Genomic DNA, 25,350 nt, shown 5'->3' on the forward strand with positions numbered 1-25,350 from the left:
ACAGACTGAATCTGCGGCATCCTTTCGAAAGATCTGATTTTTAGAACATAAGAAATGATCAGCTTGCTAAGTGACCTCTTTTTTGAAAGACTTCACATTCTTATTGAGCAATATTTCCACTAAAAGAAATAAGAATTTCAGGGCAATAAATAGCACAGTAATATAGTGATTAAACTGCACCAAATATACCCGTTTTCAAGCAAAATACATTTAATTTAGAAAACTACCCTTTGGAAATGTTTTCTCTTTGATGGTGGTCACAAAGAATCCAGCCAAATTATCTGGTTTGCATACAGCTGTGAAGTTCAGATACAGCTCTAGTATGATATATGTGTTTCTCCTCCAGCTGTCATTCTCTTTCTGTTTTTCATTTTGCATTAACAGCAGGATACCATAAAGAATTCTAGTGTGTCTCCACAGATAATGTTTTGAAGATAATATCTTTTGGTCCCCTGTGTTGATATGTACTTTGCCACAATGAAATGATTTGCTTTGGTAATCTGAATTCAGTTCTCTTGTTTGTAGTAAACAGTAAACAAACAAACAAACACACAAACAAATCCCCTGGAACTCCATGTCTGTGAATTGAGAATTTTCAATAGTAATAGATTACTTTTTAGAAATTAGCATAATTTCCCAATGAAGTTTCTTTTTAAATTAATAAACATTTTGCTAATATACAAAAATGTAAGTTGTTTGGCATATTGGTAGAGAGTCAATAAAGTCACTGGTTAACTGAAAGCCAACTCTTAGAGCTAAATCAACGGATCTTTTCAATAACATCCTTATGTGAATCTCCTGTCTAAATTAATGACATCCTAGGAAATCAAAAACAAAAAAACAACAACCCCAAATACTTCTTTTGCTCTCTGGATGAAGATCACTAGTGCCTCATACCGAGCAGGCTCCATATCCAGCCTAAGATTTTGTTGCAAATCTACAGAAAATTTAACTTTCCAATGAATATAGCAGAAAAGTCAACATCCCATGAGTAAAGATGTTCAAACTTCGCTGGACATACAGTTAGAACACCCAAATTTATTTTATAGATATGCTAATTGCAAAAGCAAACAAACAAACCCTAAATAAATGTAAAGTCATGGCACCATTTTCAGTGCATGCGTTTAAACTTTCCTAGCATTAACTTGGATGACTAGAGACTAATCGTCACTATTTCTAGCATTTGTTATACATACGCAAACTTAGTATAAGAAATACCAAGGGAGGATTGTAGGTACAAAAGCCAAGACTTTAAAGACCGGGTGCCTAGAGTTTGGTTCACAGAAAAGGTGAGTGTTGGAGCCCACTGAATTTTGTCCACCAACCAAGGTGAAGTTGGACTTCAATGTGTCTGAAGGGCATGAATAGACATCGGAACAGCCACTCCTCCTAATTCTGCATTAACTTGTAGAATTCCTCACCTAAAACAATGCTGTTTGAAACATAAGTGATGATCCAGCCCTTATGCTTGTCCTCCAGGATGGAGGGGAAAAAATAGGGGGTTCACATGAATATATTATGCTGTCTGTTTCTTTGGGTGCCCAGGCAGACCTGGCTTTCCCTCACTGTTCCTGGGGTCTCAGATCACTTCTGTGAAGTGGTAAATATCTGCCCCAACTAGGAAAATAACTTATGAGACCTGCTGTTTATATGCAGTGGGATAGGTATAGTTGTTTTTGCACTCAGCCTAAAAATGGGCCTAAAATGGGGGAGGGGGCGACAATTCACTTTTGGCTGAGACTCACCATGGAAGCTATGAGAGCAGAAAAGGAAAATCTTACTGAAAGTTATGAATAAATATAAAAGGGGTTTGAACTAAAGTGTTTTGCAGTCATAACTTACTTGTGTTTTCTGTCATGTGAAGGCTCTCAACATCTACATGAGCAATGCAGAAAGAAGATCAGGCACGTAAGGCAAAGAATTCCTTCAGTTCTGAACTGATTGTGTTAATTGAGTCTTAATATTCTAAATTCTGAATTCACCATTTCATTAAATTAAAATGGAGGTGATCTTTTCTGGAATACTTTATAGGTGGGTCCAAGAGTTGTATTTAATAGTCTGATAGCCTATGGTCTAGTTGACTATGATTAGCGATATGTAATACAGTACTCTTTGGCCAAGTGACTAAGCACACCCTGCAAATTCCAGAAGAGTGGTCTATAAACTGTGGGAACTCTTTACAGCACAGCTCACACAAGTAACTACCACTGAAAGGGAAACATATCAGACCCTTAATATATTTAGACTACTATAGGAACTTATTTCAGCTTTCAGAGTCTCCAGATTCAGATTCTTCCCCCTCTTCATATTCAGTGTGGTCATAATAGTCTCCATAATCTGTTGTGTAGTTTGTGATTCTGTTGACCGCAGAAATCTGAAATGTAGAGGCTGCTCCTGCACAGCAAAACATAAGAAGTCTCCACATTAAAAAGAACATACACAAAGCAATAACTAAAAGGAAAGATAAGACTTTCAAATTCTATAATGAGTTAAACATACTTGTGCCAGCAAGATCTGAAGGAATGCTTACACCTAGAGGGACCCTAGGGTGTCTGTGTGTAAATACAGCTTGCTCCTTTGCTAAGATTTGCTAGACATTCAGCAGGTGAAGTGGCATTTTGCTCATTATAATCAACTTAATTTGTGGTCCAACACCAGCTACGTTTGTATTAAATGCAGAAATAGCTAAAATATGGTTACCAATATTTGTAATTTTGTGGGAATACAGAAGAATTGGAGTATGCTAAATTGTTTTAATGGCAAGAGCTCACAATTACCAGAAAGAACCTTGCTAATTAGGGGCTCGACTTTTACCAGGTAATGAAAGTAGACCTTATGAAAAAAAGTTTATTATGGTTAGGAAGTTGTATAACTTATGTTACTTGATATAGTTTGACCTTTTCTCCATGCTTGTGTCCAAAAAACACAACAAACTAGGTATTCTTAAGAAGATCTTTGTTATGTTAATTGTTCTGGAGTCTGGTTTTTTTATCTTTCTTGCTAAGAATTGAAATCAATGAGGCTACATCTGCACTAGCTCCTTCTTTTTAGAAGGGGAATGGTAATGAGCAAGTTGGGAAGATGCTAATGAGGTGCTTCCATGAATATGCAGTGCTTCATTAGCATAATGGTAGCTGCACACAATTTGGGAGCTTTTGACTTGCGTGCTACCCATGTAGACAGGGGCTTTTTGAATGGACCCCCTGGACTTTGAAAGCCCTTCTTCCTATTTGGTTTCAGGAAGAAGGGTCTTTTGAAGTCTGGAGGGTCCTTTTGAAAGGCCTCCGTCTACAGGGGCGGCGTGTGATTTTAAAGCAGCACTTTCGAATCATGCACGGCTATCATTACGCTAATGAGGTGCTGCATGTTTGTGGCAGCACCTCTTTACCATCTTCCCAACTCGCTCATTACCATGCCCCTTCCAAAAGGAGGGGGCCAGTGTAGTTGCAGCCTGGGAGTTGAAGTCACTTGAGGCAGATGGGAAGAAGTCACAGAGTGGATGGTGACTGACAGCCAGCAGGCTGGTGGCAGAGAGATGTGACAAGTGGCCAGCAGGGTGGTGGCAGAGAGGTGCAGCAACTAGGGCGTCAGAGAGCAGTGGACAGGCGGCTGGTGAGTGACCAGCAGAATGAGTAAGATGCATTTTTACTACGCAATACCCAGGACAGAGGCAGCTCTGAAGGAATGCTTCCTTTACAACCTTTTGCGTTCCCTGCATGCTCTCTTGTCCTCATGCTCTGTTTGCATCTCCGACAGCAAAGTTCTCCTCCATGCATTTAATTGTACCCTCTCAATGCAGGCAGACTGCATTTGCTCATTAAACACATCATCCTCATTACGCTTTTTTTGCCTTTGGATCTGTGAAAGCTAAGAAGCTGGAGGAGCCAGGAGAGTGGGCAACAGACTAACTGTCGAACCGGCTTTAATAAAAAAAGTGAAGGGCAGACTTTAGAGGAGATACATTTAGAATGCAGAAAAAGTCCCATTTTGGTGACCGGATTGGTAAGAAACATTATCGGGCATATGCTCTTTTGCTCCCACTTTGAAAGCATATGCAACACAGTGTCTGCAAACTGCAGCTCCCATGGCTAGGCATTAGTCTATGCTTGCAAAGTGGGGTGAGGAAGGTGCATTTACAAGGGGCCAGACCAGTGGGCAAGTGGCTGGTTGTGGTGGTAGGACAGGGGCTTCTGCCAGGGGAAGGGAGACCAGTTGTGGAAGCAGGGCAGTGGCTCATGTGGTCACTGTGTGTTCACTCCCCTACCTTCCCACAGTAGCTGGCCAGGCAAGTGGGGCCAGGGATGCCAGCAAAAGCTCACATGATCACCAAACCATGCTTTGTTGGGGCTGAGCGAACAAAGATGTACTGACTCAAAGGTGAACTGCATCAGTTCCATAGCTTTTCTTGCTTCATCCAGGTTGCCATGCGTAATATCCGCCTTCTCCGAATCATGGAGAATGATAATGAATGGATGCTGACTGAATGTGGCCTGAAACCTGGACCTTATGTTGCAATGGTTTTGTGCTGCAATGCTGCCAGATCATTTCCTGCTGGCTTGGCATGGGAAGGTGTCCTACTATGGAGGATGGAATAAGGAACGTCCCCCCCGAAACCTTGGGAGAAGGAGGAAAAAGTACCTATATGCAGGGAGGATTCCTGCTCTGTCTCCAGCCACATTAACAAACTGTCCTGGGGAGCCCCTGCTGTGTAGGCAGAGTGGTCACCACAGATAACACTATCAGCTTAACCCACTTGTATAATGATTAAAAAGATGAACTCACTACAAGTGCCCTCCCCACTAGCAGAGGCCAGCAGCAATATGCCCTGGGAGGAGGAGACTGGCTCCAAAGTGAATAAAAGGTCCTGGCTGACAGTGAGACTGAATACTCCACTCATCTGCAGAGCGTTCTCATCCTCCTCATCATTAACAATGTGCTCCTCATTGTTGCCCAAAGAGTAATGTGGGAGGTATCCCTGGACATATTTGGGACACTGTTTGGGTCCCTCCTTACAATGCTATGCAGCTGCTTGTAGAAGTGGCATGGTTGGAGCTCTGACCCAGACCATCCATTTGCCTCCTTTGTCTTCTGGCACACCTGCCTAAGCTCCTTTATTTTCACATGGCACTGGCGGGTGTCCCCGGTGTATCCTTTTTCCACCATGCCCTGTGTGAGTTTTGGTATGGATATCAGCATGTTTTCTGCTGCCTTGTGGGTCTGCCTGCACATATTCCTCTCCTCCAGTAGTCAGATCTTCTGCATGCTCCATGCTGGAGCCCATTTGCAGCACTGGGCATTCATGGTCAGGCATGCTGCTGAGGTGTGCTGCTGTGCTCGCCATGCTAGCCAAATAGAATGTGAAATTCAGATTTTCCCAGGGTTTTTCTTGTGTACCTGGGAGTGCAGCAGAGCTGAAAGTGCTAGTTAAAGGGGTCACACTGGGGCTGTCTGGGACATCTTCTAGAGTCCAACAATGTCGAGTTTCACAGCATTGTGTCTGCACTACCCTAAAGTTGACCATGCAAGGTCAAACCATTGCTCCTCTCATCAGGTAGGAGTGCAGAAATTGACTTTAGAAGATCATGAAGTTGTCGGAATGAGCTTGGTGGTGTGGCCTTATTATTTAGAAAATCAACTTCATGTAGCTATGTTCAACCTGAACTCATAGTGTAGACCAGACCTTAGGTTGCTGGACTTAACCTGAGAGGAAAAGAACACTCTCCAACCTACTTGGGGTGGAATTTGTACACATGATTTATGTTTATGAACCCTATTTTCAGTGTTTTCTCAAATTAATGCCAAGTTAATTCCCCATTACCTCTCATGGTATGTCTTGGCTATACAGAAGATTGACCTGCTCAGGGTCAATCTCCTGGAGTTCCATTTTGCATGCCTAGTAGGGACATGTGAAATTGACCTATTGGGCTGAGAGTCAACCACTGTACTCCTCATTCTCATGAGGAGTAAAGAAGTTCAACAGGACAGTTTCTCCTTCTGTGACAATGGCCAGGTCAGGCGATTGTAGATAAGTTGATTCTAGCTATGCAATTACCATAGCTAAAACTGCATATCTACAAATCAACTTTAATGTGTAGTGTGGGGCTACCCTTGAAGAAGCTCAGGAATGGTGTGTGATTTTCCCAGGTTACTGGCTCAAGCCAGTTCTTTGATGGATGAATGAAAAAGAACCCCTAGATATTGAACCCCGCCCTGGCTGCTCCTGGCTCCAGCTGGCAGAAGGGTTATGCTTGTTAATGGGTTGGTAAGTTCTGTTTTGGAGAGAAAGAAGCAATATCTGATGGCTTGCTTCTGTATCATTGAAGTCAATAGGAGTTTTGAACACCTCTGCCTTTTTCCTTCTAGTCAAGTGTTGAAAACACCTATTTTAACTTTATTTCAGACACACGTAAACCATGAATTTGATCCTGCAAGTGCTCTGCACATGAAATTATCATTGTAGGACCAAGGCCATTGTTTCATAAAGAGAAGAGGCCCACACCAAGAGGGAAATATGAACAATGTAATCTGCTCCTGTCTATGCAATGCAAGTGCAATTCTCCATAAAGTCAAAAAGAGGCTAGCTTGCAGGCCTGTGTCCATTTGAAAATAAACAGTAAAAGTTATTTCATGTATCTCTCTGCTCACTCCTCTCAAAAGCAATTCCTAATTTTGCACCAAGTAAATGATTAAACAAAATTGTTGAAGCTGTAAGAACTTCTCAGGGCTACATGCAGCCATGGTTCAGGTATGGAATTCTACCTGAAGTCAAAGAGCGGCTGTGTAAAATACTGCAGAATAAGGTGTGGCTTGTGAACTTTACAGCTGTGATCCACAAGGTCATTAAGGTGGAAAAGGTGAAAATTGTAGTAAACTGACTCATGCTATTAACCAGATTGTCTTTTTTCAGTTTTTACTGCACCTCATATTTGCTTTTCACCAAAAATACCTACAGCTGATCCTCTCTGAAGGGATTTAGGATGGAGTGTGACACTACTCAGTCTTCAAGGGTGGGCATCCATTAGGTCATTCACATCCCTCATTTGGGCATTCACCGTAGCACCAAAGGGCCAATCTCTGCTGGTTGAAGTCTGTGGGAACTGAGGATGCTCAGCCCCTGACAGAGCCACACCTTTAGATAGGTAATTGCCTGTTTTATGAGCCTTAGCATCAACGTGAATGCCAGCACAGAGGATTTGCATTTCCAGATGAGGCAGAGGCATTTGAAACCTGGCCTCGAGCTGTTGAAACCAACTGCTGAAAACCAAAAGTGAAAGCACTTTACCATCAATGACTTTGAGTCTTGCAGATGCCTGTGCAATGCCATACTTGTTTTTTGCTTGGCAGATGTAGATGCCTTCATCTGATTTCTTGATTCCTTGAATTTGCAGCCAGCCTGTCACGCCGTACTTCTGAGGCCCACCTCTCACCTGAGAGAAGCCAGACACATCATCAAAATGTAGCAGACATGGGAGAAGAGGCCACTTTTCAGAAAGGTATCTACCTGGATTACCTTGTTTCACTTGGTAACCTTGTCTGATGTTCAGCCTGAACAGTGCAGGCAAAGGGCCTCTCAGCCCAAGTTCAGGCAAAATCTTTTCACCTTTCAAATTCAGGGCTCCTCATATACTGTAAACACTCCACTTTAAAGGCCTTTTCGCTGGCAGAGGCTGCAGTCACTTCATCTTCCAGGCCAGAGAGCTCTTATTCTTGTTTTCCTAGCCATGCAGGGAGGTGCAGGAACTCCTTCCTCACCATAGGTTACACCCCGCTTACATACACACTTGGGTTAGTTTTAATAGACACTTTAATCTTGACAACAGCTATTTTACTGCTAATGGTCAGAAAACCGGATCCTTTCAGTTCTCATGTAGGCAAAAATCACAAAGCAGTTAAAGGGAGTTTTGCCTGGAGTGAAGTGCAGGACTGTGAGAGGAGCCTTTACAGAGAGCGAACACAGTGCAGCAGTCAGGGTTTAGCACTTTCTCTACATATGCTAAACTGTCTCATCAAGCATTTCTGAAAGCAAAATTCTCTCAGTTCTCAGGCATCATTGTGCTGCAGCACCCCCTGCTGGCAAGCTACTTCTTGCATTAATGCTGGTTTTGTACTGTAATAGTGTTGTGTCCTGTTATTGATGTTCATAGAATTACAAAAACTTGGAGCTGGAAGGGACTTTGAGAAGTCATTGAGCTCAGGCCCCGATGCTGAGGCCGGGCTAAGTAAACCTAGACCATCCCTGACAGGTGGCTGTCCTACCTGTTCTTAAAAACCTCCAGTGGTGAGGATTCCACAACCTCTATTCCAGATGTAACTGTCCTTGTCATAAGAAAGTTTTCTCTTCTATTCAACTTATATCAATCTGGCTGTAGATTAAGCCTGTTACTCTAACCCACACGCCTATTGCCTATGGTTCACTGTCTCATGTAGTAGCACTTAGACACCACCTACCCAGAGAAAGAACAAATCTCCTCTACAGCCTTAGCTGAGAAGCAGGTAGCTTTTCACTCCAACTCTAGAGGTTTCTGTACTAAGCTCCAGAGGTCCCAGGTTCAAGCTCATGTGTGGACAGCTACAATACCTTTTTGTTCTATGTACAGGGGACTCCAAGAGCAATTGATACCAACCCCTTTACAACAGCGATTAAAGTATTTAAAGACTTGTCAGATCCTCACTCTGTCTCCTTTTCTTAAGACTAAGCACATCCAGTTTTTACTCTTTCTTCTTAGGTCAGGTTTTCTTAACCTTTTATCATATGCAGATAAATTAGTCTAAGTAGTGAAGCAATAGGAGACCTGAACTCAGCCTCTGTCTTGCTCCCACAGAAGTTGGGCCAATATGGGTAGGTCTACAAAGCAAAGTTATTTCAAAATAACAGCCATTATTTCAAAATAACTTTGCTGGAATCTCCACAACCCAACCACTACCTCAAAATAATTTCAAAGTAGGAGTTGGCTCATTTTAAAATAGTTAAACCTCATTCCCTCGTGAAATAGCGCCTGTTTTGAAATAGGGGCTAGGTACACAGGGAACAGAGCCTATTTTGAAATAAGCCATAGTGTGTCCAATGGCTCCATTTCAAAATAGGTTCTATTATGTGTAGAGATGTTCAATTCTGAAATAGCTGAGGGCAATTCTGAAATGCATTTTATGTGTAGTAGCATTATTTCAAAATAAGCTAGTCTGGAAAATCTCTTCCAGAATATCTTATTTTGAAATAATACCGCTGTGTAGACATACCCTAAAAGATGTTATCTCATCCTCCTTGTGTCTCCAACAGAAGAAAAACAGTAAAAACAAGGGAGTGTCTTAACCCTTCATCCCCTCCTCTCAGCTCAGTAGTATGATCTGTGGAATAAGCATAATCTACCTGGATTGAGATGTGGGCATCGTCTCCTGGCAGAAACATTTTATCCCCTTTTTTCTTCCACTGAAGGTGTGGCAGAGGATAGGCGGACGCCTCACAGCCAAAGATGATGTCATTACCCATGAAATTCTGAGCATCCTGAGGTGGCACAGAAATAACAGGACCTGCAAGGAGCCAATGTGAAAAGATCCTGATTGATAAGCCTGGTAAAACATAACTGCCTTTTGCATTGAGAAAACGTCAAACAATATTGTCACACACTCTGGAGAGGCTCAGGGCTGCCTTGATACAGACCGTCAAGAAACAGAGTGAATACCCCACACTGGTTAAGCTGGACTATGTGGTAGGTGGTCACTTACATCAACTATTACAACAATATTCAGGTTACTCCCAGCTCCAAAGGGCCAGTTACTTACCTGTAGCCAGTTGTACCTCAGATCTCAACCCGAAGATGATGCCCATAGCCAATTCTGTAATAAACTTACTACAGATTTATTAACTAAGAAAACAAATAAGGGTTTTTTTGACAAGGTTAAATAACACACAGAGGTAACACACACAAATGAGCATTAGTCATGACTTTCCAAAGACAATAGAAATGTCCCTCATAGTCTGACTCTGTCTTTTGGAGGTAACTCGTGCAAAACAGCTGGGGGGCAGGAGGAGGGAGGCGGGGGAGCTTTTGCTTAGTGATTCTTGACCCCTCTCAGAGATCTTCTCTCCTCTTCATGCCTGTTAGGAAGGCAACCAACAAAGTCATTGACATTTTGAGGTCTTATAATGGTTCATTTGGTTTCAAAGGCACCCTTGTTTGCAGGACCACATTTTATACTAATTAAGGGTTCTTTCTGGTTTGGATGTTATATAGTTAATGACGTTTACAGTGCAAACACTTATACTAGGCTACAGGGGCTGTAAATGAGAACAATATACGCAGAATCCTACAAGCTATTCATAAGGTTTAAGCACCAAACATCTTCTTACAACTCTAATATTTGTCTTAACAATGATAACACACAAGTAAGACAGACTTTTCTTCAGCTACACATTGTTCAGTGAGGCCTGGGACCTTGACCTGAGCTGCACCTCATCTGCCAGTGTCACAAATAAAAATATTAAAATATAATTTATAAAAAACCTTCACAGTCCTCTTTTGTACAAGAGTTTGAAAAACCAGTTTTTGAAAAAGGTGGTTCTTTCTTGGTCTTCACACCCCACAAGCAATGTGAGTAAGCACATGGCCCTATTGGATCCCAAATAAATATTTATTAGATATTCTTAAACACATTCACCCTAGTTGCATACGTTCTGCTGCTGTGGTTGGTTAATGGTGGCTTCTAAACTACAGAACTCAATGACCACAGTTAAAGGACATGCATGAGAAGTGGGCAAGGGAAGGCACTGTGTTCCCAAAAAGACCAGGGTGGCCCTGCCCACCACACTCCAGCATGCTGGGACCGCAGCCTTCAACTACCCGAAGGAGGATTACAAAGAGGATGGTGAGGGGCTGTTTTCTGTGGAGACAGAATGAGGAACAATGGTCTCAAGTTACAGGGGGAGAGGTCAAGGTTGGATATTAGGAAAGACCATTTCACCAGGAGGGTGGTGAAGCCCTGCAATATATTACCTAGAGACGGGGTAGAATCTCTAGCCCTAGAGGTTTTTAAGTCCCAGCTTGACAAAACCCTGACTGGGATGATTTAGTTATGGTTGATCCTACTTTTAGCAGGGAGTTGGACTTGATGATCTCCTGTGGTCGCTTCCAACCTTTGATTCTATCATCCCAGGGCCAAGCGATAGGATTGGGGCTGTGCAGCTGACTGGCTACTCCTGGGGCTAGGGCAAGGGGAAAGCTAGGGCTGCCCAGTGCTCTGGGAGCTGGGAAGGATGGGAAGGAGACAGAAGCTGGAACAGTGTGGCTGCCTGGTTCTGGTGCTGGGGGATGGGAGGGGAGCACCATAATGCAGGGAACTGGGGCCAGTGGCTATAATGGGGCTGGACTCTGGTGGGCCTGGAGGGGGCAGGTGAGGCTTGCCTCCATACACCAACCATCCACGTTAACAGACTATGTAAAGGCATATTGTTCCTACACACTGCCAAGGTTATAGCCTTCTCTGCCTGTATGCAAAAGTGAAGGAGGTGCTGAAATGATGGCAAGACACATGACTTCTGATAAACTTCACAACTGCCAATTAGTTTGTAAAATATGGGTCCTCCTGCATTACTTCTAAATGAAAATACACCCTTCACAAGATTGGTCCCCCAACTTTAGTTCAAAGTTACCTTTGGCCAGATCTATCCTAGACATGAAAGTCGATCCTAGAAATGACAATTGCATAGCTGGAAGAGATGTGTCTAGGATCAACTTACCTGGCTGTCCTCACAGAGGGAGGTCAATGCAAGAAACTCTCCCATTAACCACCCTTATTCATCCCTATTAGCTGTGCAAAATTGTAGTGCTGAAGATTGACCCTAACCCGGTTGATCTCCTGGTTTACTATAGACATACCCTTATTTTTTCACTAGCTTTTCACACATTGGGCTAAAAGAAAGAAAGAAAGAGGTTTACGTTAACCACAAGAGGGACCCCCTTCCAGTTTTTGAGTACAACAAGAAAGTAAACAGCTAAAGGATAAGGGTCAGGCTGAATGTACTACACAAATACATTTACTGAATGTGCAATATGCTTGCAGGCATGTTGCATGTATTAAACGTACAATATTATTCCTTACACCAACAAGAAGAGAAGACAAATCAATATGGCCATTGTTATCATAAGTAGCTTAATTTTGGGCCACTTATTTGCATTTTCCCATTTTTTTTGTCCACAACTAATGCAGTCAAACATGTTTCCTATCCCTTTTTGTTTCTTTCTTTAAAATAGCTTTTATTCTCTGAGACACTGAGTCCAGTTTGAGTTAAACTCTTTCATTGTATGTGGAAGCGTTGATAAATAAACACATTTTTGCCTGTGATATTTCAATCAATGTATTTCTGCCCAATGAATGTTTCAGCTGCTGGAAATGTCACAGCAAGGCTTCAGATTTCTAAATGACAACTTCAATACATGCCATCATGTATAATTAATCTAGTTGGGGCAGAGAACATCAAATGCAGACCAAGTTAAATTATGCACTGTAGATTAAAGTATGCAGCAACATTATCTCCTTTGTTGTTCATGTATTGCTTGTTAAACCATCATGGTTTTGTTCTAAACTCAAATTTTTAAAGATGGCTATGGTATTTGAACATCTAATTCACATCTGATTGGATTTGCATTACTTATTCAAATCCTTTAGGACTGAGATGTCTGTGTTCACATAACTGTGCCTTTTCTCTTAACACGTATACTGTGTTCTAATCAGGGGTCAGCAACCCTCGGCACATGTGCTGCTCTTGGCAAGTGAGCTGATTTTCATCGGCATGTGAAGCGGGAGTTCAGCCCTGCCCTCCTCCCTCATTCAGGTGGAGCTTACTCAAAGTCAGGCCAGCTGTGGATTAACAAAAGACAGGGTAGTTCTTCCAACCACCACTGGAACAGTAAAGGTCTGCATCCTAATTTATTTATTAATGACGCTGTTGTAAGTAGGACTATTAGAAACTTTAAAAAGAATCATCAGCACTTGGTCCACACGTAGAGGTCAAAAGGTCAAATTTTGACACCCTGCCTCTGAAAGGTTGCTGACCCCCTTCTAGATTTTCCAGAAGGACCCATCTGACAAGCAGTGTACCTGTCTCACTTGTTTCTAGATTGGCACCTTCTTGAAGACTGCAGTCCCACCTCCCCTTCCACCAGCAGCGTAAGGTGTGAAATATCCTGGTTATGCTTCGGAAGAGAAGCTTTAAATAAGCAGAAGGGGTAGGGAGGTTGGAGTTTGCAGTGGGTCCATGCCAGAGGGAGGTGTTCTGGGGGATTAAGTGTGGGAGTTCTTCTGTGGGCTGGGGAATGACCACAGTGGGTATTTCTATCCTTCACTCAAGGGCCAGATTAATAAGGAGGCTTTAGGGCCTCTGAGCCTCTCATGCACCCTTAGCTCCCTCTTAGACCCTGCATCCTCCCAACCCTCAGCTCCCTCCTAGGCCCCACACCCCAACCCTGAGCCCCTCCCATACTCTAGCTCCCTTGGAGAATCCACATTCAACCCTTAGCTCCCTCCAAGACCCCACTCACCAACCCTGAGTCCCCTCCTGCACCCCAACTCCTGACTGGACCCTGAAACCCCAACATCATGCCCTGAGCCCCCTGGCATACTGCAAACTCTTTGGTCAACCCATTGTCCCCAGAACCTGCACCCCATTCAGAGCCCCCCACAGCTACTCTCTTGCCTCAACCTGCAGCCCCTTCCAGCATGCTCAACTCCTCACTCTTGGCCCCACCACAGAGCTCAAGAAAGCACCCTGCCCTCCAATCTAATAGCCCTGGGTCCTCAGAACAGTTAATCCAGCTCTGCCTGCATCATAAACCAGAGTTCAGACACAGGTTTGGGGCCAAGCCCTTTTACAGCCAGACAGAAATCATTCTGACTGGGGCACTTTGGTGGTGCTGAATCACATCTGGAGCTCACTGGGACTCAGGCCCAATCCCTCTCATTTTGCCATGTGGAATCAGCCCAAGCACCAGACCCAAGTCAGAAAGTCTGCCCAGTGCAGTATGGGCACGTCAGCATGGCTGTGAGACCTCCAGGTTTACAATGGAGTGTGGATATTCAGGTTTGGGTGTTCAGTGCAGTGTAGACGTACCCAATGAGTCCACCACATGGAGGAAGCTACTTGTGTCAAACTCTGCTTGGGCTAAAACAGTGGCAAAAGGCTGGTAACCCAGGCTCTCAGCTGGCATTGTGAGGGCATGGATTCCCCCCTCAAGTCCCTACACAGTTCACCACAGAAAGCCATTTACTAGTAGAATGACTTCAGCAGAGGCGTATGCTTATGGCAAGACAGGAAGATCATTCACCACTGTCAGACAGAATGCAGCAAAGCTCCCAGGCTTCCAGATTGACCTATGGAGCATTAGCTTCCAAAAAGCATTTTTCCCCAGCCGCCTCCCTTGTAGCCACTGTCCTAAGTGCCTGTGCCCAGGGATGGGGAAGATGATCCAAATTCTCCATGGGCCAAGTCGATGCATTCAATCCTAGTGGTACAGTCCAAAATTTACACTGATGGCTAATGATCTGGGGTCCCTCTATTTGTGGATGCCCAACCCAAGACATCTCAAAGGGGCCAGATTCAGAGGGTGGGCGAGTACTCACAATCCTTAACAACAAGAAGCACCAGATGAAGTGGGTCTTTGCCCATGAAAGTTTATGCTCCAAAATATCTGTTAGTTTATAAGGTGCCATAGGACTTCATGTTGGTTTTGAAGATACAGACTAACTTGGCTACCCCTCTGATACTTGTCATAATCATTAGCTGCTTTTGAAAATCTTGTGCATGAATTTTACCCTGTTGCATATTTGTCACCTTTCACTGTCACCGCAAATGTGGGAAAAATAGCTGTAAGCCCCAGAACTGGTGAAAAATGTGTAGAAATAATTTTCTAAATGATATTATAAAGTTTTTTTTTCCATCCAACATCAAACTCAAACTGAAGGATGGTACTTTGGCAGCAACAAAATAGTGTGTTGCTCTGTGCTGTACGACATTCATGTTCACAGCTCTGCATCTGCTTGTAACACAATGCAGACAAGCAGTATGTCTATACTAACCATAAGATCGCCGTGCTGCGGTCAGTCTTCTGGAGCTTGATTTTGCTGTGTCTGTTATGATACAGCAAAATGGATCTCTCTGGGCTTGGCGCTCGTCCCTGGTACTCCACGTGGAGTACCAGGGTCGAGCGCCAAGCCCAGAGAGATCCATTTTGCTGTATCGTAACAGACACAGCAAACTCATCACCCAAATCATTACGGCTATCACGTGGAGTAAGGGACATTGGCAAGAGCCTGGAGAGCCCGATCTACACTAGGGCAGAAAGTCAATTCTGATACATCAGTTCTAGCTACAATAATGGGAGTGCTGATATGCTGCCTTTGTTCACACCAGCGTGGAAGCAGCTGAAAATGACCATGCTAAAGAACAAAAGGTGACGAAGTGGGTCTTTGCCCATACATTTCTATTAGTCTATAAGGTGCCACAGGACCCCTCGTTGCTTTCAAAGCCACAAAGATTCTCTTTAAAGTGACTAGTTCCAAGCATACAACGCTGTGAGTGGCGGCAGAGGAACTTTCCGAGGGTCTGAATGAACTTTTACCCCTGGAGGAGCTCTGCCATGCCAGGAGTGGAGGATGATCAGGAGAGCTCCCAGAAGGTGTTGCCAGAGAAGGATCATTGCATGCTCCTCACTCCACTGTTTGGTAAATTGCAAGCGAACATCAACTAAAGCCACAGATGTATATGAGGCTACTTTCAAGCAACACTTTTAAGCTATGTAAAACAATTGATAAGAGATGGTGCACCATTATATTTTTCAACAGCATATGTATCGGTGTGTGTATATATTTACCTGTGAACGCTACATATAATCTCACATAAACTGCAAACATGTATGCAGGTTGAAATTTCATATAGACAGCCCTTTACGTGTGCATTCTGATTCCTTCTTTTGTCTAGCTACAAAGATGTGTGTGCAACTTGGACCTCTCTCTCTCTCTCTCCATATTGTGCATTAGGCCACTCAGAAATCCTCTCTGTAAGATGGTGATCCTAATTCCTGAAGGATGAATCTTATTAAAATCAGACTGTAGAAACAGCCAGTGTTCAGGTAACTACACTAAGCACTTCTTTATCTCCCCGCACCCCCATCCCACCATGCAATATAATTGCATCCGATCATTTGTTTCTTACCTACGCAAATAAAATGTAGCCAAAGGTGTATTTAGTTTAAAGCCTTAACACACTGAAATGAGGTTCATAATTTTATATAATCAACATGAATACAAATTCCTTTAGGGAAATTATTCCAGTTCTAATATGGGGATTTGTAATCTTCAGTTGGTATTTAAATCTTTTAAAAGCCATTAAGTTATATTATTTTCAACTCTTATACCAAGAAAAGAACTTCTAAAAAGTGATTTCCAAAGCCTATTCTGTTCTGTTCTATTCCAATTCATTTATTGCACCACCATATTTTCTGATACTTTCCTTGCTACCACCCCTGTTATTTCAGATCAGGCATTAAATAATAATAATTCAAAAGATTTTTTACCTCTGTTACACTTTTTGCTCAGCTACTCTGAATGCCACACTTAATAGTGACTTTGTGACATTAATCCCACTATGGTCATATATAACTTTACATGTAACTTATACAAATTTACATTCCACATTTTCAGAAATTACCTACTTTGTAGATCTATTGCTTATTAATGACCACGTGATATAAAATCCACTGTGGTAACATACAAGCTAGCAACATGCAAGATTAAACACCAGCTGGTGAACTATTTGTTTAAATCCCGAAGAAGTAACAGAGTAATTATAATGATGCTGAAGTGCTATTTGCTGTGACTATGCTGAAACGTTAAAAGCTATTTCTAGAAATTAGCATCAGAGTGTCTCCTTTATTTATCTGCTTTAGCGAACGCTTTACTTGGTATACACACTTTACTTGGTGTACATTACCTGATTCACATGGTCCTTTGTGTTTCATGCTGATATTTCTTCTCTTCTCAGAATAAGCCTCATTGAATTGGCAGACGTTCTCATAGGTCTTGCCTTCAGAGCCACAGACACTTTCCTGGGATTTGCAGACACATTGTGGCTCAGGGATTTCCCCAAACTTGGTTTCATGGGCATCCAGCCTGCACTCCAAGTTCCTCCCACATTGCCCATAGAAATGATTGACCTTGTCTAAATCACAGATCTGCCCTTCCACATTCCCACATTCAGAACAGCAGCCACACCGATCTAACACAGTCCCGGCTTGACAGTGCGCAGGCTTGGAGCAAAGTTCCAAATTGCATTTTCCACAGCTATCTCCTTCCCATAGCAATCTCAACCAACTCCTATAGTACAAGGTAGGGAAACTCTGAAAAACTTGTACCAGGGCTACCAGCACTAAAATAACCTCCAAGAGCTTCATCTTGAGAATGCAATGAACTAGAAGCAAAACTCTTTGGAGTAAAGCCAGGAATGGGGAAAAACAGCAAGAGTGGGAGAGACAGAACGTCACACGCCTTTTTTGTTTTTGGTATATAGATTTACTGTGGAGGCTTTAAAAAGATGTTAGCATTAGATTGCTGATCTGGAACTGATAAATCAAAATGCATACATACCTACAGGCTTTTCTCTAGTGCCGTTTGGAAGCAGATCTTGCATACATATGAAAACACAGACACACTTCCCATCTGAGCTGAAGGGTTTGGTCAGCATCTCCATGAGCCAAATTTGCAGAGTTGCTTTATAGAAAAGCATGAGATTGTAGCTTCTGTAGGAAGAGGTATAGAATAAACTGATGAAAAAGCGGAGAAGCGCATGCGTATGTGCTTCTATTTCATTTTTTTTCTCACTCCCTTAACAGTATTAGTCACAAAGAACTAAATGTGGGTGGAAATCAATGTCTAACACAAAACAGGTTGAAACTCTCTAGTCCGGCATTCTCTTGTCTGACAATACCCATAACCCAGCATGATTTTAGTTTGCTGGATGACCACTTATCATGGTTGTGGACAAGTTTCCCACGGTCCAATGAAGTTTGTTTACAGCCACCAATCCTGGCTCTCAGTATTCTGGGCTATTTAGTTATCATTTACCCTAAATGTTTTCTAAGAACCCAGTTAGCAGTGGAAATGTTGGTTATGTGCTAGACAGTACTGATCTTCGACTGGTGCCATATTAAAGAGGATCCATCTGTATTATCATGTAAAGCAGAATAGAGCCGTTTAACACCTCAGCTTAACATAATACTGCTGCCTGATGAAAAGGCAGGAAATGAATAAAAACGAGATTTCCTAGACAATTCAATCAAAGAAATTTCTCTGCAGGGAGAATATGATTTTGCCATTATCCTGGTGGAAGGAGCATTGATATTACTGGTAGCAGGACACAATGGGTTCTATGGGAGGCATGCACAATCTTTGCTGTTATCAATAGGTTCCTTGAAGCTCTAGTTGTCACCCTTTCTGCAGGAACCTGATAGCCTTCTGCTCACTCTTGTCCAGAACCAGTGTGCAAAGGCCTGTATGATACCAGCTGGTTTAATGAGCACCGCAGCTGGGAACGGCTACTCCCAGAAGTGCTAAGGTGCTGGTCTCTCAGCCCCACAGAGCTACATAGAGAGCTTAAAGCTCAGAAGAAAATGCTAAGCGTTGCAGTAGCAGGTATTCAGTGGGTGCCCAAGCTCGTGAAATCTGCTTTCCCTGGAGCACGTATTGCATTGGAATGTCTTCCTTCAAGATAGCACATGATCTGGTGTCTATTCCCTTCACCACATGCACAATTCTGGAACTTTCTCCTTCACGTGATTTGCCAAATCCCGTTTGGTGAGTCTCTGGAAAAATCTGCCTGTGAAGAAAGGGCTTTGCTTGACATTTCGTCAGAAAATCAAAGGCTTTTAACTTGGGGTCCTGCTACAATCCATTCATCTCTAGTTGGTTATGCTGTGGTAGCATGGACTGGGGTCTCAGCAATACAGGTGAGCACAAGTTCTACATCAATATTGGCAACACTCTGGACATCATCAGGAAAGCCAGTGTACTCCTTGATTTTGTTGAGCTGCTTTCTGTTCCTCTGGTAGGTCCAACTGTGCAGGGTGGGGTGGTATATGAATTTGGTCCAGATGAACTAGCTATTGCCGTTTATTAGGCAAATTCTCTCCAAAATGTAGTCATTTCCCACTTGCAGTGGGGTAGTGGCTGGGTATCCATGTCATTGTACTACTGCTCTGGTTTGCTGCCTTATTACTCTTTGGTAACTACTTGAGCCTTAAAGGCCCTTGCACCAGAAACTTGTTAAAAAATGGTACTGAGATTTTTGTTCCTTCTGGGGAGCAGAATTCAGCTCTGAGATTGTGGGTGGCCCTTGCATAAGCAAGTGAAGACATGGTGCAGGAAGGGCTCCTCACATCTTCTCTTCCCTGCCCCTAGACACAATCTGGCCCTTAAATTGAGAATCATCCTTTCATACTGGAAGCTCAGTTTCCTGGCAAAGCCAACAGAGGGGCTGGCACACTGCTGGTTGGGGTAAGCACAGATGGGGGGAAAACTATGGGTACCATTAAATGTTCTTGGAGGAACTGCTGGCTGGAAGCCAGGGCTGTATGGGCAGCTTTGCATGCACACACACACGCCAATCTTCCTTTGAAGAAGCATAATTTATGAATCTCCTCATTAGTGCTATAACACGGGGAAGGATAAGTTAATTCTACAGTAACATGATTATTAAATCCATTAGTCAAAGGCAGGGGATCCATAATTAACTTATTCTCCAGCATCAAGTAAATGATTCTACTGCGTGCTGTAAGGAAGCAATTGTTCGCTGATACGCAAAATACAGTGGGGCTATTAGACTATAAAGCTCTAATCTTATAATTAAATTATAAATTTTACATATTTTAATAATCCAGCCTATATATTTTAATTGTTTTCTTTGTAAGATTAAAAAGAGGTGCCACCAGTTCGCTCATTTGCCTTACAGCTATCTACCGAGGACAGTTGTCTGTCACCTAGACAGTCTTTTCCCCTTGGGTTTTTGATCTGTGGGTCGGACATGTCTCTGACTGTGGGGGATCAGCATGGATTTGTTGCTGTTTCGTGCTTCAACTTCTGCTTCATTATTGATGACCATAGGCATTCAAAATCTTTACCAATGAGGAGGCCCATGGCACCTTAAAGACCAATAGATTTATTTGGGCATAAGCTTTTGGGGGTCAAAACTGTAAAGACCAGTCCCGTCTCTTGATTTCCTACTGGAAATTACTTGCATTATTTTCAGCTTGAAGAAAATGAGGATGCTCCTGGGTTTTTCCATAGACTTTTAACAGAACTATGGTGAATTATTAATTCCGAAGCAAGCTAGTGAGGTGGAAATTCTTTGACGCTCACATTATCTGGCTTTTCTTTGGAGGCTGCCTTTGACCACTGAACTGCCTTGAATGAAGTGCACTCATCCCAGAAAAGCCCAGGCATTATTCCTTGGGGCAGCCTTTGTGTTCTTGCTGGAGCCCTAAATAACTCTTAGTCCTTTCACTTTGAACTCACAATCATATGGCTCCAGAGAGTCAGAGGACTCAAGCAAGTACAGTCATTCCGCAGTTGGTGCCAAAGGGAGAGCTGGTTTTCTTGTCACTCCTTGGCCCTCTCTTGGGAGCAGGAGTAACAGCCAAGTTGTAGATGTACCACACAGGCTCTAGTATGTCTGCTTGGAATGGTCCTCTGCTACCTTATGCACTTGCAGTTCTGTTCTTGCTCTAAACTCTTGCATAGCATCACTGTTGAACAATTACTTTGCTTCATCCTAGGCAGGAGATGGGAGAAATGATTCTGTCTGGGTGCCTTTCGAAGGCCTTGGATAGGAGAGTTGACAGAGTATTACAATCTGGCATTCAGGTGGTTCTGGAATGCATCAGAACTTGCAAAGTTGTGATAGGGGGCTGCCATGGACTAGCACAGACTTGACTGAGCTGCCCCTCCGGGAAGAAAAGCAGGAAAGAGGTAGGTTGTGTGTGGGTGTGCTTATGGGCACAGGGATGGAGGGAAGCGGGGAAACATAAGCTGATAGATGAATATTCTAATGCCTAGATGACGGCCAGGTGGAAGTGTCGGCATAGGGCAGGAATCTAAGGGTATGTCTACACAGCAACTAGACACCTGTGACTCAGGCTTGCAGGCTTGGGCTGTGGGGCTGTCTGATTGTACTGGATTTCCAAGCTGGGACTGAGATCTGAGCTCTGGGACCTTCCCACCTTGCAAGGTCCCTGAGCCTGGGCTCCACCCAAGCCTGGAAGTCTACACTGCAATGAAACAGACCAACAGCCAGTGTCCCTGTGAGTCCAAATTGGCTAGCATGGACTAGCCCAGAGCTTGTCTGTGTAGTGGGTTTGGATCTGGAAATTAGTAATAATTTGGGCTCGTGTCCTAATCAGTTTGACAAGTTCTAGTTATTAATCATAAGTCAGAGAGTCCCCCACCATCCTCAATATTCCAATGTTAGTGAAGGGAAATGTTTGGAATATGGGCATGCATATTCAAGCACCGCTCTATTGGTGTGGTCATCTGAGGCCAGATTTAAAAGCTGTTTGACTTCTAGACAGATTTTCAATGGTGCCTTGGCCCATGCCTTTGTAAATCTGCCCAAACACCTTGAAAAACTGTCCCATGGTTCAATCAGCTCATTTGCCATGAAGAATGCAGTATCCATTCTCAGTGCTTCATGGCCATGGGTGAAGATCAAAGGGGTTCTGGGTGGTGGTGGGGATTTAGCCACCCTTGACATTTAGTGATTGATTTACGAAGGAAAGAAAATACCAGAGCTCAGAACAGACACCCTTTTATCTCACTCATAAGAACATAAGAACATAAGAATGGCCATACTGGGTCAGACCAAAGGTCCATCCAGCCCAGCATCCCATCTGCCGACGGTGGCCAATGCCAGGTGCCCCAGAGAAGGAGAACAGAAGACAATGATCAAGTGATTTATCTCCTGCCATCCATCTCCTGCCCTTGTTATGAAGGCTGGGGCACCATAGTTTATCCCTGGCTAATAGCCATTTATGGACCTAACCTGCAAAAATTTATCAAGCTCTTTTTTAAACCCTAATAGAGTCCTGGCCTTCACAGCCTCCTCGGGCAAGGAGTTCCACAGGTTGACTGTGCGCTGTGTGAAGAAAAATTTCCTTTTATTAGTTTTGAACCTACTACCCATCAATTTCATTTGGTGTCCCCTAGTTCTTGTATTATGGGAAAAGGTACATAATTTTTCTATATTCACTTTCTCCACACCATTCATGATTTTATATACCTCTATCATATCGCTCCTCAATCGCCTCTTTTCCAAACTGAAAAGTCCCAGTCTCTCTAGCCTCTCCCCATATGGGACCCATTCCAAGCCCCTAATCATCTTAGTCGCCCTTTTCTGAACCTTTTCTAATGCCAATATATCTTTTTTGAGGTGAGGAGACCACATCTGCACGCAGTACTCAAGATGTGGGCGTACCATAGTTTTATATAGGGGAAGTATGATATCTTTTGTCTTATTATCGATCCCTGTTAAAAATGGGCAAATGTAGTCATGGTATGAGGTGAAGATTAAAGAAATAGTCAACATATATAATTTAACTCCATCCCCTTATTACCAAGGACTAGAGTGCTGGCTCCTGGCACCATGGTAAGGACCTTTAGCCCAACAGAGAACAGGATGCAGGGTGCATATTCCTAAAATCTGAGGGGCTGATACGATGGCCACCAAGAGGAGATCAGATCTCTGGGTACATCTTCACTGACACCCTCCTTCCTTCCCGCCTTTCCATGGCAGCCAGTTTAAGAGCCCAGGTTGATGTTATGGAGCTACAAATACAAATGTGCACATCCTTACTCAGGCTGGAGCCTGGCAAGCCAGGAGCATTTCAGTTCCTGGGCTGCAACCCAAGCAGCAATATCTACACAGCTGTATTTTGCCATGTAGCACAAGCTCCGCAACCCCAGCCAGCTGACTCTGCAACTCACTGCCACTGGGTTTTTGTGTTGTTTCTGAAATGTTGATGTACCCACCGAAGTGAAGAGGGGATAACTCTGCTATCGTCACTGTCCTCAGGCTGCCAGCACCCCTGAAATTGCTATAATGTGCAAAACAAAACACTTCCCAGAGTGATTTAAAGAGAAGGAGCTCTGTCGGTTTGCAGGCACTGTACATTTGGCAGGCCTGACAGGGTATTTAGACCTGTCCAGCTTATATAACAGCAGCTGATATAAAGTGACTGCCTAGTTGGATATTTATGACAGGTTTCATTTCAAATAAAATATTATCGCCTCTAGCAGTGCTAAGGCCTAGACCTATTCTGACTGGGATGCTAAATCTTTAGGCTAGTATCAGAGGGGTAGCCGTGTTAGTCTGGATCTGTAGCAGCAACGAAGGGTCCTGTGGCACCTTATAGACTAACAGAAAAGTTTAGAGCATGAGCTTTCGTGAGTTAACTCACTTCTTCAGATGCTGGTCTTTAGGCTATTGTAACTATAACTACAGTGGCTGTTTGGGCTATCCAGCGTACCCAGAGATGTTAATCTTTTCCATAGCAATGAAAACTTTACTATAAGAGTCTCATTACCAGAAACTATGTGTCCCTAAAAACATGCAACAAGCAGGCCAGGTATACAAAGGAGAGCTTTGAGGACTTCTCTTTAGCCCCAATTTGTCTCTGTCCTACATAGTAAATAAAGCAAGCACTGACTGCTGTTACAGGAGGGTACAAAAGTTGCTGAACAGGCTCTGTATTGCAGCAACAGCTTGAAGCCAGCACTGTTTTCAGGCAAAACTTGCTCTGCTTAGTCCCTTATATCTTCATAAACTTTAGATCTGCTGATCCTGCTTTTGTCTCTTGCATGCAAACTTACTCATTGAGTAGGTGCAACTCCCACTTGTCTCAGGGGGTGAGATCCTGTATCCAGGCCCTCATTGCCTTGAGTGCTTTAGGAGGAAAGCATTATGTATTACTTATTAGTCTTTTACTCATTCAGCCCGTTGATCCAAGCAGAGAGGATGGCGCTGAGACGTGACCTATGATTAGACCCTGGAGGGGGAAAATATTTTGCTGGACTGCTTTTTACACCCTGAAAGTTAGTGGATTTCTTTGTTTTTCTCTGTAACATGGGTATAAGGCTCAATTGTTCTTGGATTCGCATTAATTCCCACTTTCTAGGAACTGACTAGATAATGATTCATCATAGCAATTGGCTGAACAATGGTCTCTTAGAACCAAACTAGAGGCAGATGTTCTCTCAGAGCCAGAAGGGGCAGGGTCTCAGGTGGAAGGGCAGGGCATTGGACAGAAGGGGGGCTGGGGCAGCCAGCCTTCAGCATTGCCTGGACCACACGGCACACCCCTCCCCGCACAACAGCCCTCAGAGGCTGTCGGAAAGTGCAACGCAGGGCTCTGAAGAGCACCACCTGCTGCTCTGGTGTCAATTCTAAGGGGACCAGGGCTCCAGCTGCCGCCCACACTTCTACTGTGATGGCAGCGGTGGCCGGAGTCCCAGGCCCTTTAGAATCACCAGGCCCTGGGGCAAATGCCCCTGCTTGTCTCTCCTACATTGGCAGTCCTGACATCAACCAGGCGGGGCACCTGCTGTGTTGGGCACTATACAAACACATAATGAACCCCTTGCACCAAAGTGCTCGTGCAACTGGTTGGATAATACATAATGTTTTATGCACAATTTTTGGCTTTATGAGGAATACATAATATCAGTTTAGTTTAATCCAAGACATAACACTCCCTTTAGGATAAGGATTCCTGCGTGGCTCTGGTTCTGCCTTGCTGACCGTTATTCAGGCATTTACTTATTAAAACACAGAGCTATTTCATTTGCATTCTGATACAGTCATTTCACTGAGATAGTTCTGTTTCTTATGATTACTCAGTGGCAAGTAGGTTTTTTTTTCAATCCTTTACCTTGGTGCTCTGTGTTTTATGGGCACCTAATAAAAGACCGATACAAGAAATAAATGCTGGAACTCAAACCTCAGAGAAAGTGACTATGAATCCAAACTATATGACGGTAAATTCCTCAGGGTGAAGCCCTGGTTGCACTGAAACCAGCAGTACCAAGATTTTACCCACAGTGCTTTTAGTTTAGTTAGTTTCCTGTTTAAGTTGGCAGCACGAATGACCTCTGTCTGTGTCCAAGAGGGTGTACTTCAGACTGATTTTTTTTTTTTGGCCAAGACTAATGAAACTTTTTAAAATAAAAAGCATCTGATCAGCCTGCAGCAAGAGCAGAGATAGATACTACACCACAATTTTTTCTTAGGCAGTAAAAGCAACGGGGCTTTTACATAGG

At 43.4% G+C, this 25,350-nt stretch overlaps 1 protein-coding gene across 1 annotated transcript; it reads right to left on the reverse strand.

The window, feature by feature from the left end:
• Window positions 1-2,263: 2,263 nt before the first annotated feature.
• On the reverse strand, window positions 2,264-17,441 carry LOC142021368 (kazal-type serine protease inhibitor domain-containing protein 1-like). Its single transcript, XM_075010078.1, has 4 exons — window positions 16,982-17,441; window positions 9,368-9,528; window positions 7,283-7,427; window positions 2,264-2,394 (listed from the first exon to the last, which is right to left on the reverse strand). The coding sequence occupies exons 1-4, from the start codon at window positions 17,439-17,441 to the stop codon at window positions 2,264-2,266; spliced, it is 897 nt and encodes a 298-aa protein (XP_074866179.1).
• Window positions 17,442-25,350: the final 7,909 nt, after the last annotated feature.

This window comes from Carettochelys insculpta, chromosome 15, assembly GCF_033958435.1.
Source record: "Carettochelys insculpta isolate YL-2023 chromosome 15, ASM3395843v1, whole genome shotgun sequence".
In the NCBI taxonomy this organism is placed as follows: domain Eukaryota; kingdom Metazoa; phylum Chordata; order Testudines; family Carettochelyidae; genus Carettochelys; species Carettochelys insculpta.